Source organism: Leptonotus elevatus, chromosome 11 (assembly GCF_054856555.1).
Source record: "Leptonotus elevatus isolate MCC_2025b chromosome 11, RoL_Lele_1.0, whole genome shotgun sequence".
NCBI lineage: Eukaryota > Metazoa > Chordata > Actinopteri > Syngnathiformes > Syngnathidae > Leptonotus > Leptonotus elevatus.
Window position 1 is genome coordinate 13,032,117 of NC_141249.1, and position 12,368 is coordinate 13,044,484.

Sequence of the window (12,368 nt, forward strand, 5' to 3'; positions counted from 1 at the left end):
AAGCACTTAACTCCTTAAGTGTTGTGTGTGATACTGAGGGAAGAAAGTGGTAGAATAAATGTGATTTTTTTTTAAAAGAGTTGTTTTCACAGGAGTGCCACAGGGGAGTCATGGCAGGAGATCATGTTGTCCTGTCTGGGGCGGCAGCAGTGTGAGGCGGACCCTTCCAATCCTTCACCTGTGCTAAACACTGAGAAGGAAGGAGGCTGTGGCTCAGAGTTTGCTTACTTTTATTTTGTGTCTTTCATCTTCTTTAGCTCATTCCTGGTGAGAAAAGAAACATTTTCTTTCAATACTGTCATGTAACATCATTATATATAGATATATAGATATATCTATATACTGTATATACAGTATTAATTCAACTGTGTCATTTTATTAGTATAATGTGTTATATTAACCTTTTTTTCTGTTCAGATGCTGAACTTGTTTGTGGCTGTGATCATGGATAACTTTGAGTACCTGACTCGAGACTCGTCCATCCTGGGCCCGCACCACTTGGACGAGTTTGTCAGGATCTGGGGGGAGTACGATCGGGCTGCCTGGTCAGTGTCACTAAGTCGTTGTTCAACTGTGCAAATTTATTATTAAACTTGTACGTTAATTATCATGTTTGCAATATAGTATAAAATAAGTGTAATATGTGATAACATGAAGGAACATTTTGGGAATGAAAGACCCTGCCAGGTCACTTCATTAGGTATTTAGATCAACAATTTACAGTGAACAGCCTCATATTTGTGGGTTTGCATTCATACATTCGCCTATTTTCAGGATTTTGGAGAAAACCTATCCTCCATTATTCATTTGCTGTTCTACTCTTGGGCCAAAGCCCTGTTTAATATAAAAAATGCTTTGGCACCATCTAGTGGCATATTAGCAGCCATGTTGACTTCAGAGGAGGAGCTGCATTTAGTCAGGCCATAGCCTTGTCTATTAGAAAAAGTGATTTCCCGCCATCTGGTGGTAAGTATAGGCATTTACAAAACCTTTTGGGTGAGTGTCAATTTGTCAATTACTCACAGACTTTCACGGCAGCGCTTGGCTGCTATCCCTCGCGTATGGAAAATTCTGCACGTTTATAGAGAATATTAGTTCATTAATTATTATATTATATTAATTAATATACATTAATATATAATATTAATATAGGCCTAAAGGGGAAACAAATGTAAAACATTGGTATCACTATTGTAGACTACTGTATTATGTTTGACTGCTGTGTACCTAATGAAGTGTCCATTTAGAATTGAACATGTATTTTAACCAACCTCCATTTTTAGGCCTATGTCACGCTTCCCATGGCCTGTGAGGCTGCACTGACGCAAAACTAAAGACTCCTATGTTCTTTCCAGTGGTAGGATCCATTATAAGGACATGTACAAAGTTGTACACTCTCTCTCACCTCCCCTGGGATTTGGGAAGAACTGCCCCCACAGGGTGGCTTGCAAGGTTTGCTCTCCCTAAAACAAACAAACAAAAACCCACTCAGCCTCCGCCGCGTGGGACCCTCGCTGACTTCTTTCTTTTCCCTCTTCTTCTTTGGTCTTCACTGACTGTCACCGCCTTGCTTGACTCGTTTAGGAGTGTGTTCTTCCGATGTGATGGTCAAAGAATGATGACAGTCCAATGTCAGGGTACTAAGGGATGGGACCCCCCCCCCCCCAGGCCCACACAAACAAATGTGGACACCTCACTGTGTGAATGCGGAGAGATGAGCAGTGAGACGTAAAGGTGCATCTCCATAAATGTGAATATTGGAGAAAACTACATTTATTTCAGGAGTACAAGTCAAAGTGAAATATTTCATGATTTTTTTAAATATAATTTTGATACTTACAGTTCATGAAAAACGATCTAAATATTTTTTTTAATATAGCAATTAAGCAGGAATTCGCCTTCTTTAGTGTTTTGCTGCAATAAGTTTGATTTTAAAAAATGTGATTGCATTTTTTTAATTTAACAACGGTACTAAAATAAATCATATTGATTTACCAGTATACTCTAGGCCCTATATATGATATTCTAATTTCATTAATTATTATTTATTCTCTAATTTTAATTTAATGTGATTATTGCTACTCATCTCACCTAATAGCAGCATCTTTAAGAAATGGATTTAAATTTTACCACTATTTGGCAGCAGCAAAATTCACATCTGGCCACCGTAGGTTCAACTTGGGTGCAGTATTTTCTGTATTTTTTGTCAAATTTCTAGTATAAATAAATACATAAAAACATAAATAAATAAATAAATAAATAAATAAATAAATAAATAAATAAATAAATAAATATTAACATTCTTTTTTTGTTTTAATCCTTCTTAGTAATTCACAGTTTACTTTTGAGCTATTTTTAAAACAGACCAACAATCTACTGATGTTGTTCTTGGGGCTAACTAGTACCCGCTGGCACCGTGAGTGCGTGTGTGTGTGTGTGTGTGTGTGTGTGTGTGTGTGTGTGTGTGTGTGTGTGTGTGTGTGTGTGTGTGTGTGTGTGTGTGTGTGTGTGTGTGTGTGTGTGTGTGTGTGTGTGTGTGTGTGTGTGTGTGTTTTTAGGACAATGCACATTTATCGACATCGTAAAAAGGTATCTGTAAGTATGCTCTAGGTAGCGCAGTTTCTCTCTGTCGTCTCCCTCCGTTACACCCCCCCCCCCCTCCCTGTAACGACTCACCCCTCCGCTCTCTGCTCAGCCGAGAAGAGGAAAAAAGTGGCTGGCCTCTGACTCGTTACGTGATGTCTGCAAGCAGCCAATCATATTGTAGCTGCTTACAAGTCCCCTGAAAAACAAACAAACAAAAGAATAGCTCATTACTAGTGATGGACAGTTGTAGCGGTAATTTAAAATTTGACTCTTTAAAATCACGGTAAACCGATAATCAGCTCATGTCAAGGCTCTAATTTTGGTGCCAAGTCTAGTACAAAGAAGTTTTCATCGGCGCACACAGTTAGAAAGAGGCGGGCTGGGTGAACACAGATCATCACTGTGACGAGGGCACCGCCCTCCAACTTGATCGTTGCTCTCCGTGCGACCTTTTTCAAGAGCATCTCTCAGCATTCACATGTGATTTCTAATACTGGAAACGTAACTCAAATGTGGAGCCAATTGCGGGAGGCCTGTCTCTTTCTGCTTTCTGGATCTGGTTTAAAGATCTCACATACTCGCATGCACCGCGCAAGTATGTCATTTGCACCAGATCCAGGCTGTCATTCCTTTGCACATTCTGCGTAAGATATTTCCCCTTCCTTGAGAAATTTCTATGCCCTCATATCAGCATAGAAAGAATGCAACCTATTTTTCTCTTTTCTGTTATGTGATGCACTGGAATAATCTTCTCTCTTTGTGATTTTTTTCCCCCCCCATTTCCTCTCCCTCCATTACATCCTCCCATCGTCACGACAACCCGGTGTCCGCAGTGGTCGCATCCATTACAATGACATGTATGAGATGTTGACCAACATGTCGCCACCCCTTGGCCTTGGCAAGAAATGCCCTTCCAAGGTGGCTTATAAGGTAGACGCCAAAGAGGCTGTTCATGTATCTGAAGGAAAGAGATGTTCAAAATGAAGTATTCTGTTTTATTTGCTTAGAAAGCATTTTGTGTTGACTGTTTGATGCTGTATTGTTCATTTGAAGCAGTTATGTTTGTTCTTTGACGGATGAAATGCCTGTTTTTTATTGCTTTTTGGCAAATACAGCGAGGTACACACATTACGATTTTTAACATAAAAAATAATAATAATTGAAAGACCCTACATATGTTGTTCTTATTATTGTGTTCTACAAACACAGAACACCCCACAAATAATGATATCTCCACTGGCAAGTGCAAGTCCCCGCCCAAAAACAGGAAGTATGTCGTAGTACCAAGACTGACCAGTAAGAGGCAGCGTGGTGCCATCCAGACTGACGGAAAATACAATGAAGAAGAAAAAGTAGTAGGAGAATAAATAGAAGACGCTAGGCTAAATGTTAGCTCATCCCAGAGCGCAGCCCATTGCATGTTTTTGGCTGATATTAATAAAAATGAAACACTCAAAAAATTGTGAGAAAAAGTTAAAATGTTGAAAGATTGCACACAATTTTTTCAATTATTATTTTTTTCTATTTATTTATTTTTAATGTTTTAATTATTTTATTTTATTATTCAAAAACGTTGTTGACCACTGCATGAGAGGTCCCTTGATTATCGCTCCTTCATTCAGACTCCTCAATGCTCAAAATCTTCCTCATGAGAATTGTGATTATCGGGATGTGTATACCACATTATTTATTTGCTGTTAGTGGCTGTAAATAGGGTTATTTTCTAAGGGAGTTGCTAAACATCCACATGCTAGATCTTGTCATCATCATACTTATTTTTCTTCCATATGCGCATGTGTCTTCTGCCACAGTCCAGCATTGCATCAGTGTGCATGTGGACATGTTGTTGCCACAACATTAGGTGCACCTGCATAATCAAACCCGATCCAATGTGAACCATAAAGAGTCATTTATCACATTATTTGATGATATTCAGTTCTGATTGGTTGATTGAGAGGTATTGATTTAACAATGTTGGTTCTTATGTTGCAGTGCACTGCATTGGCTCCATACTAGAGCTGTTTTGAATTTTGCCCTTCCCATCTCACTAATTTAATTAGTAGAAAACATACCTCAGTATGATCCAGTGCACCGCAACCACAATAATAAACATGTTGTTTAATTAATACCTCTGGTGGTGTCAGTTAGAACTTAGTATTGCCGTCTTTGTAAAGGCCAGAGTTTATATAAATTGGATTTAATTTGAAAGTGTAACTACTATTGTGGCTGGTGAACGTACTCGTATTTACTGTTTTTCAAAACTCTGGAATGGCTGTGGTGACTATGTATATATTAATATTATATTATTATACTCAGTAGCTTCAGTTTGTAAATTTAACACCCAATGGAATGATTTCAAGATTTTACTTGTTCCTTTGCCACCACAGTCATTCTGGATTGTTGTTGTTTTTAATTCATTCATTCACTTTCCAACTCTTATCCTGTGTCAGGGTCACGGGCTTTTTCAAATAAATATATTTCATTTTCATTTTGTGACTTAGCTTTGCTGATTATGATGCTGTGTGTCTTTCCAACCCCCAGCGACTCGTCCTGATGAACATGCCGGTGGACGAGGACATGTCCGTCCACTTCACCTCCACCCTCATGGCCCTCATCCGCACTGCCCTAGAAGTCAAGCTTGCTGGAGGTCAGGAGAAAAGTCAAAACGTTCCCAATTTATCCGCTGAAATTTGATGATAGCTTGTTAAGTTGTCTTGTGAAGAGTGGTGCTTGTATATAAATATTTTTTTATAAACTGGAACAGGAACTTTTTACACATATTTTAATTCCTGTTTTCCATCCATCCATCATATTAGAATTTGCAGGACATAATATTGTCAGGATAGCAGGGGTTCAACACCTACAGACGTCCATGAGATAATATCATAGTTCAACATCATTCCTTTTATTTAGTTTCTAGAATATAGTAATTGATTGTGTCACATTTATATCTTGCAATAGAATTGCTGCTTTCTCTCTATATATAATATAAAACATTTATTAAAGCAACACTAAGGGACTTTCAGTTTATGTTGACTATGGCGACGCCATATGGACAAAAGTGGTAATGTTATGAAGGAAGATCACATTTAACTTGCATAATTTTTTAGGTCAAATTGACTTGTCTTTTTGTAAAGAATGAATAAAGGTGGAAGTGGCGTATGCTATAAAGCAGTCAGCACATTTGTAGTTTTTTGTGTGGCAGTGTTCCTACCATCCTCCTCAAAGTTGCTTAGTTCCGGTAAAAATTATACAGATTACCTCAGGCCATGGCAAAGATACTATTCAACTAGTTTTAAGTCCATGTTTCATCACAAGAGTTATGAAAATATTTTATTAAGGTTGAGAAGTTCCTTTGTGCTACTTTAAAACAAAGAAAAACAGTGCCATCTGGTGGCGCACTGCTCCTAATGCAAGCATCATCACTGCTTGTATGTACAGGAGGAGAGAATCGAAATCAGATGGATTTGGACCTTCAGAAGGAAATCAGTGTCATCTGGCCTCACCTATCTCAGAAAATGCTGGACCTTCTGGTTCCTCTCAACAAAGGTGACATTTGAATAAAATGTGATTTGGTTTTGAAATCAGTGAGCTAACAGTGCATGTTAGCCTATTAAAGTATCTGACAGGATCTGATTTCCATTTTCATAGCTAGTGACATGACGATAGGAAAGATCTACGCCGCCATGATGATCATGGACTACTACAAGCAGAGCAAGGCCAAAAAGCTCCGACAGCAGCTGGAGGAACAAGTACATTTTGTTTTAGTTTTGTTTTCATCCTTCCTTTGTTGACTTGTTTGAGCCGAGTTGAAGCGGCAAAGGCGGAATATTTAATTTGGCAGTAATCGTTTGGACAAATCGGACAATTGCAATAATTAAGATTTTGTTTAGTCATAAACCGACGTGGAGGAAAGTCATTGTGACTCATTTTCCTGTTTGCTTGTTGATTTGTTGACGGGTTTTCTGATAGGCTGATTCAATCTTTTCATTTCCACAGAAACATGCTCCCATGTTCCAGCGTATGGATGCTTCCTCCTTGCCCCAGGAGATCATATGCAATGCCAAATCACTGTCCTTCCTCAGCCACAATGCAGGATCAGCTCTGTAAATATGCAACACTCAATCCAATTACACACTCTAGTGATCATATGTAGTACACACATATTCGATATGTGTCCCTCCAGCACCAAAGGGGGCTTTGTGGCACTCAGTCCCATCTCCCCACAAGACATGTTCCTGCAGCCGCGGCCTCGCTCCAGGGAGGAAGAAGAGAACGATGATTACTACCCACCCTACCACCCTTATCACTTCCCTCATCACCACCACCACCATTTAGACACACTGGTAACGACTCTTTCTAAAATTTTTGCTGCCTTACCTGGAATCTTTCCCCTTTTTTTTTCTCTAACTGATAGTTGAGCTATGACAGCTAGAACCTAAATTTATATTTGAGACAGATCTCAGATGATAGATCAGACCATCCTTGGGCTGCACCCTAACACATAATGCGCCATCCCAGGCCTCATAATTGCATTGCTTCTATTTGTGTAGGTGCCCGATGTCGTAGAATATAACCAAGTGACACAACAGTCAAGGCAAGAGCCAACAGTCGTCAGGTCACCTCAGCGCACGTCATCCATCAGAGCGTCATCCATGCCCAGACTGGCTGTGGAGCCACAGGTAGGAAAAGATTTATAATATAGTATAGTGTTCCCCCAATTATGTTGCCCTGTTATATTGCAGATGTTTGGGGTGGACTACAGAATCATCCAGAAATTAAAAAATCAATTTGCTGATTTATTGTAATAGTCAAGATTGTGCGCGGTATACTGTTTGCAGCTTGGAACCACCCGCGATCATTTTTTTTTCCTGAGAATCCAACTTTCCCAACTGCCTCTGTGCCATTGCAGTCTGGAATGTTAGCAGACAGAAAGCTGATGAAGCGCTCCTTTTCCACCATCGGAGACCAATGTGTAAATCGCATGTGGCAAGAACAACATTCCCTGGAGCGAGTCAGCCCCGACGACACGATCAGACTTCGACAGAAGAACTATAGAGGTCACTTTTTTTTTTATGTCTGCCTCAATTTTATATTTAAAAACAATTTTGTTGGGGTGCTCCAAAAACATGCATGTTATGTGCCCTGCAGTTGGCTGACCATTTCTTGCTCAATGTCACCTGGAATAGGACACTTTTTTTTTAATCTGATTTTGGTTAAATGTGAATAACTTCTTTATGTGTGAACGTCACAATATTTAGGCCCTAGGATCAATCAAAGTAGCCATGAGAGGGGGCGGTCCAAGGAACGGCGCCACCTGCTGTCTCCAGACGTGTCCCGCTGTAACTCCGAGGAGCGAAGCCGAGATCCGTCGTGTGAGAGGACACGTTCCCTCTCGCCTAATGAAGGACGCCCGCACTCCTTGCAGAGACAGGTAACAATAACGACAGGACTCCCTTAGGGGTTCAAACCAGGGTTAAGGTTTCAAGTCTGAGTTAAGGTTTCCAAGTAGTGTTTGAAGCCAAGTTGAGGTTTAAAACCAGTGTTAGGTTGAAGTTAGTTGAAGTCTGACCTAAGATAAGTTAAGATGATATGGTGTAGGTTATCGAGCTACTGTTTGGGTTTTAAATTGTGGTTTCAAGACATGTTAACTGTTTCGAAGTAGGTTTTCATAAAAGAGTTAGGGATTAAAATAAGGGTTTTGAGCCAGGTTTAGGCTTTCAAGTTTGGATTTCAAGCCACGGCTTTGGTTTCAAATCAGGGCATCAAGACAGGATTAGGCTTTGAAGTTAGTGTTGCAAACCAAGGTTAGGTTTTGAAGCAAGGTTCAGTATTTCAAAATCAAGTCAAGTCAAATAAGGGTTTCAAGCCTGGTTAAAGACCCCTTGTTGGAAAAACTAGTGTTTGAAGCTAAGTTGGAGTTTAAAACCAAGGTTAGGCTTTGAAATTAGGGTTTCAAGCCAAGCTTAGGGTTTCAAATTGGGGTTTCAAGACAGAGATAATGTTTCAAATTAGGATTCGGTAATGGTTTCATGTTGAGATTTCAAGCCAGGGTTAAAGGTTGAAGTTAGGGGTTCAAGCCAGGATTGGGGTCTTGAACTAGTGTTTAAAGCCAACGTTGGGGTCTGAAGTCAGAGCTCAGGGTTTTAAAATAGGGATTCGTGTTAGGGTTTCAAATTAGGGCTGTAAGTAAGGGTTTGTAGACTGTCTGGCTTTCAAATTAAATGTTAGAATTTTAAAATAAGGTTTCAAATTAAAGTTACTGTTTCAAGTTAAGATTTCATCCTATGGTTAGGGGTTTCAAAGGAGAATTTCAAATTCAGATTTGGTTTTAAGTTAGCGTTAGGATTTCAAATTAATGCAGTATTTCAAACTTTGGTTAGGGTTTAAAATTGGCTTTCAAGTTAGGGGTAGGCTTTCAAGTAGGAATTAAACCATGGGTTAGGATTTGAAAGCAATTCTCACCACATTGATAATTATTTGTGAGGATTGGAATTTGTTTCTGTGTACAGGTCAACACAACGGGCAGTCCCGCCCATTCAACCTTCGAGTCCGGCACCCCTCGTAATCGGCGCCAGCTCCCGCAGACGCCCTCCCGCCCTCGTCCTCACATCTCCTATTCCCCACTGGTGTGCCCAGACCACCCCCCCGCCGCACCAGCAGCCTCCTCCGCGGGACGCGCCCCGCATTCAGACAACCCGGCCCCCTCCAAGCAGACGCCGTCCTCCTCGTGCCAGGCGTCCGGGCCGAGCCATCCGTCTCCCCACCGTTACATCTCAGAGCCCTACCTCCCATTTCACGAGGACCTCAGGGGAGGCCAGGCGGGCGAGAGGCAAGAACACCTCACTTTTGAGAGCGCCATGGTGACCAGCTTGGGACGTGCCAATGCCATTAGCTCAGCCCCTCAGCTCAGACACTCCTGGCAGGTCCCGAACGGACATTTCCGGAAGAACTTGGCGCAGGCTAGCCCGGAAAGCGAGCTGCCGAGTGACACGGATGATGACGACCGCTGCTAAAAACAAACAGGAAGTCCATGTACAGGAGGAGCGGACCTCGTAGCGGCGCCACCACTCGCCTTGCTTTATGACAACTTGTCACTACCAGTAGCATTACAGGCGGAACTAAACACCACTGCCATTTATCAGCATTGTTTGCTGTCTGTCTCTACTTGCTGTGTGTTCATGCGCTGCCTGGCTAATAAAACGCTGGGGGAAAGCCTGAAGACAGTATAACTTTTATGTATTCATGCTGGCAAAAACATCTGGTTTGCTGGTTTTGTTTTATTTTGACATTTCCTAACACATGCGACACTGTTTAAAAGCTGTGTATTTGTTATCATGTTCTGTAGTGGTCAATATAACTTGAATTTGTATCTAAAATGTGAACACGGGACTTTGCCAGAAGGAGAATTCACAGGCTGCCTGGAGTCGTTAAACATACCGTAATATCTTGAACTGAAAATAAATGATACATTTGTGCTGCATACACGTTAGGGTACATTTTCAGCCAGCAGAGCAAACAGCTGACCACTTAACCTTGGGCCATGTCCACACCAACAGCGGGTATTTTATATATATATATTGTATATATTGTATATATATATATTGTGTGTGTGTGTGTTTTTGTTTGTTTTGGCCTATTGTCCACACAATTTGTGGATTTTTGTGCCAAAACTATTTTCAAGCCTTGTGTACAATGTCTGTTTTGTGTTCCTGATATATTTTATTTTTATTATTTTTATTATTATTATTAATTGTGTCCCTACTACTCCCTCATGTGGCGATTTTTTTAAGAATTATTTTTGATAATCCACTATTTGTGTTCATGACATTTTTTTGTCCATACTTAATCATTTACTTTTTTTTTTTTTTTTTTTTAAATACAATTGGCTATAAGTGACTTGCAGTTTGAATTATGGCGCCATCTGTTTCTTTGGCATTATTCATGACAATTTTCAAATGCATTGTATTTCATATGGACAGGTTTTTTGTTGTTGTTTTGCTTGATTTGTAGTATTTTCTGTGCCTTTTCTGGAAATGACTGTCTGCAGCCTTCTAATTGGCCCAAATTCCCTCCTATTTTCAAGTTAATGTGCCAGCTGCAGCTTTTGGCAAACTCTTGCCAGCCCAAGAATGCATTTTCATCTTTGACCATTTGTTTTCCTTAACTGGCCATCATGTTTTTTGTGTATTTTATAGAAATTACTTTTGAAGCTCTTGTTGTCTAAAATTTTGTGGTAATAGTGTCACCTGTTGCTTACGCAGGTTGACAGCTTGAGAATTTGTTTAGTTGCATTTTGGGGTATCTTTTAAAGGTTAAAAAAAAGTACCTGCCGATGTGTGCACATGGCCCTAATGTCAGTGTATACATTACAGCCTCATCTGTGCCTGGGAACATTTGCCCAAAACAGTTGCCTCTCAAGCCAGAATTTCCTTGATGAGAGGTTTTGTCTTGAATATGTTGTATTAAGTGGACACAATAAATACTTGTTCATATTTGACTTCAGTCACGATGCTCGTCTTTGACTAAAGTGTGTTTACATGGTCATTAAAGAAAGTTTACTTTTTCTCATGGTGATATTGATGATTAGTATGTTCTCAAAATCATCTTTTTAATTCAGTTCTCACAGACAGTCAGGTGCCCAAAAAGTTAGTTTATTGATAACCTATTCCATTGCAGGACGGCATATTATCACTTTGCATATCATTTTGAAATTAATTAAATAAATAAAACAGTTAACCTCTACTTCACGGAAATTCATCAAGCAGGGGGTTTTGGAACTAGCGAAAAGTGAGGGGAAAACTGTACGGTTACTTTTTTTTTAAGCTACTATCTTTTTTTCTTTTTTTTTCTTTTCAGAGCTCTTTTTGAATCTAGTATCTACAGAACTTCTGCTCGCCATATCGTCACTGACAGCAGTGTTCAAACAGGCCGCCGTTACTTTCCACAACAGACTTCACTGTACCTCGAGTCTCTGCCGTGAACTTTGAACTTCACTGTTTCCAAGCGCTGTGCTAATGCCGTCAAAATGTGTTAGCTTAGTGATAAAGCTTGCGTTGATGTGCGAAACTGCTCTGCATGGGCAAATTCAAATGGACACTCGCTATATTGCTGATGAGGATAGAGATAAAGGTACTGTAACTTAAATGTATGTAATAATTTTTTCTCAAATTAATAGTTTAGAGAAGAGAATTAGCATCTGTTTATGACAAAGCTGGCTCACCATTAGCCCTTTAGCTTCTGACTATGTTAATTGATTTAAAGCAGTATTATACTTACTTTTCATGGTTGAAAACAGTTATGAGTTGTCTGCTAGTGTCAACAGTATGCTAATTACTCTAAAAATGAGTGGAATTTTTTTTGACTCCCAGCCCCAGGAGTGACCTTTTAGTGATCCAGCTGTTGGGTGTATTCTTTAATAAAATTGTTTTGCTCACTGCTATTGGCCAGGAGTGTCTTAAATAAACAGGGGGAATCAGAGCTGTTGTTTGTATAGTATTTATTCAATATTTATCTTTCACTATGTCTTCTAGCACCATCATTTGAGCCCCCCTGGTGTCAGAGCGTATGGAAGGTCGAGCCAGCCACTGATCTTTTACCGTAAATTGGATCCATCTTGAGCCGACGGCGAGGCAGCAGTCGCGCACTCTCTTGATTCCCATGCGACATTCCTCACCTGGGCCACAGTCCTCGCCCTCCGACCTTCCTGTCAAGCCAAAAGATGAATGCGAGAAGGTTCAAGGTCAGGTTCAATGGCAAGCGAAGCGGAAAACATGGATGTG

General features: G+C 40.1%; 1 protein-coding gene across 1 annotated transcript in view; it reads left to right on the forward strand.

Annotated features, from left to right (window-relative positions):
* Positions 1-11,091, forward strand: part of cacna1ea (calcium channel, voltage-dependent, R type, alpha 1E subunit a) — a 92,284-nt gene extending 81,193 nt beyond the window's left edge. The window contains exons 38-49 of the mRNA XM_086088801.1: positions 93-267; positions 418-545; positions 3,420-3,516; positions 5,128-5,233; positions 6,028-6,135; positions 6,238-6,338; positions 6,586-6,692; positions 6,773-6,932; positions 7,140-7,268; positions 7,499-7,646; positions 7,848-8,020; positions 9,099-11,091. Of these exons, the coding sequence (XP_085944927.1) occupies positions 93-267; positions 418-545; positions 3,420-3,516; positions 5,128-5,233; positions 6,028-6,135; positions 6,238-6,338; positions 6,586-6,692; positions 6,773-6,932; positions 7,140-7,268; positions 7,499-7,646; positions 7,848-8,020; positions 9,099-9,602 (1,936 nt within the window). The 3' untranslated portion in view covers positions 9,603-11,091. The remainder of the gene's footprint in view (positions 1-92; positions 268-417; positions 546-3,419; positions 3,517-5,127; positions 5,234-6,027; positions 6,136-6,237; positions 6,339-6,585; positions 6,693-6,772; positions 6,933-7,139; positions 7,269-7,498; positions 7,647-7,847; positions 8,021-9,098) is intronic.
* Positions 11,092-12,368: the final 1,277 nt, after the last annotated feature.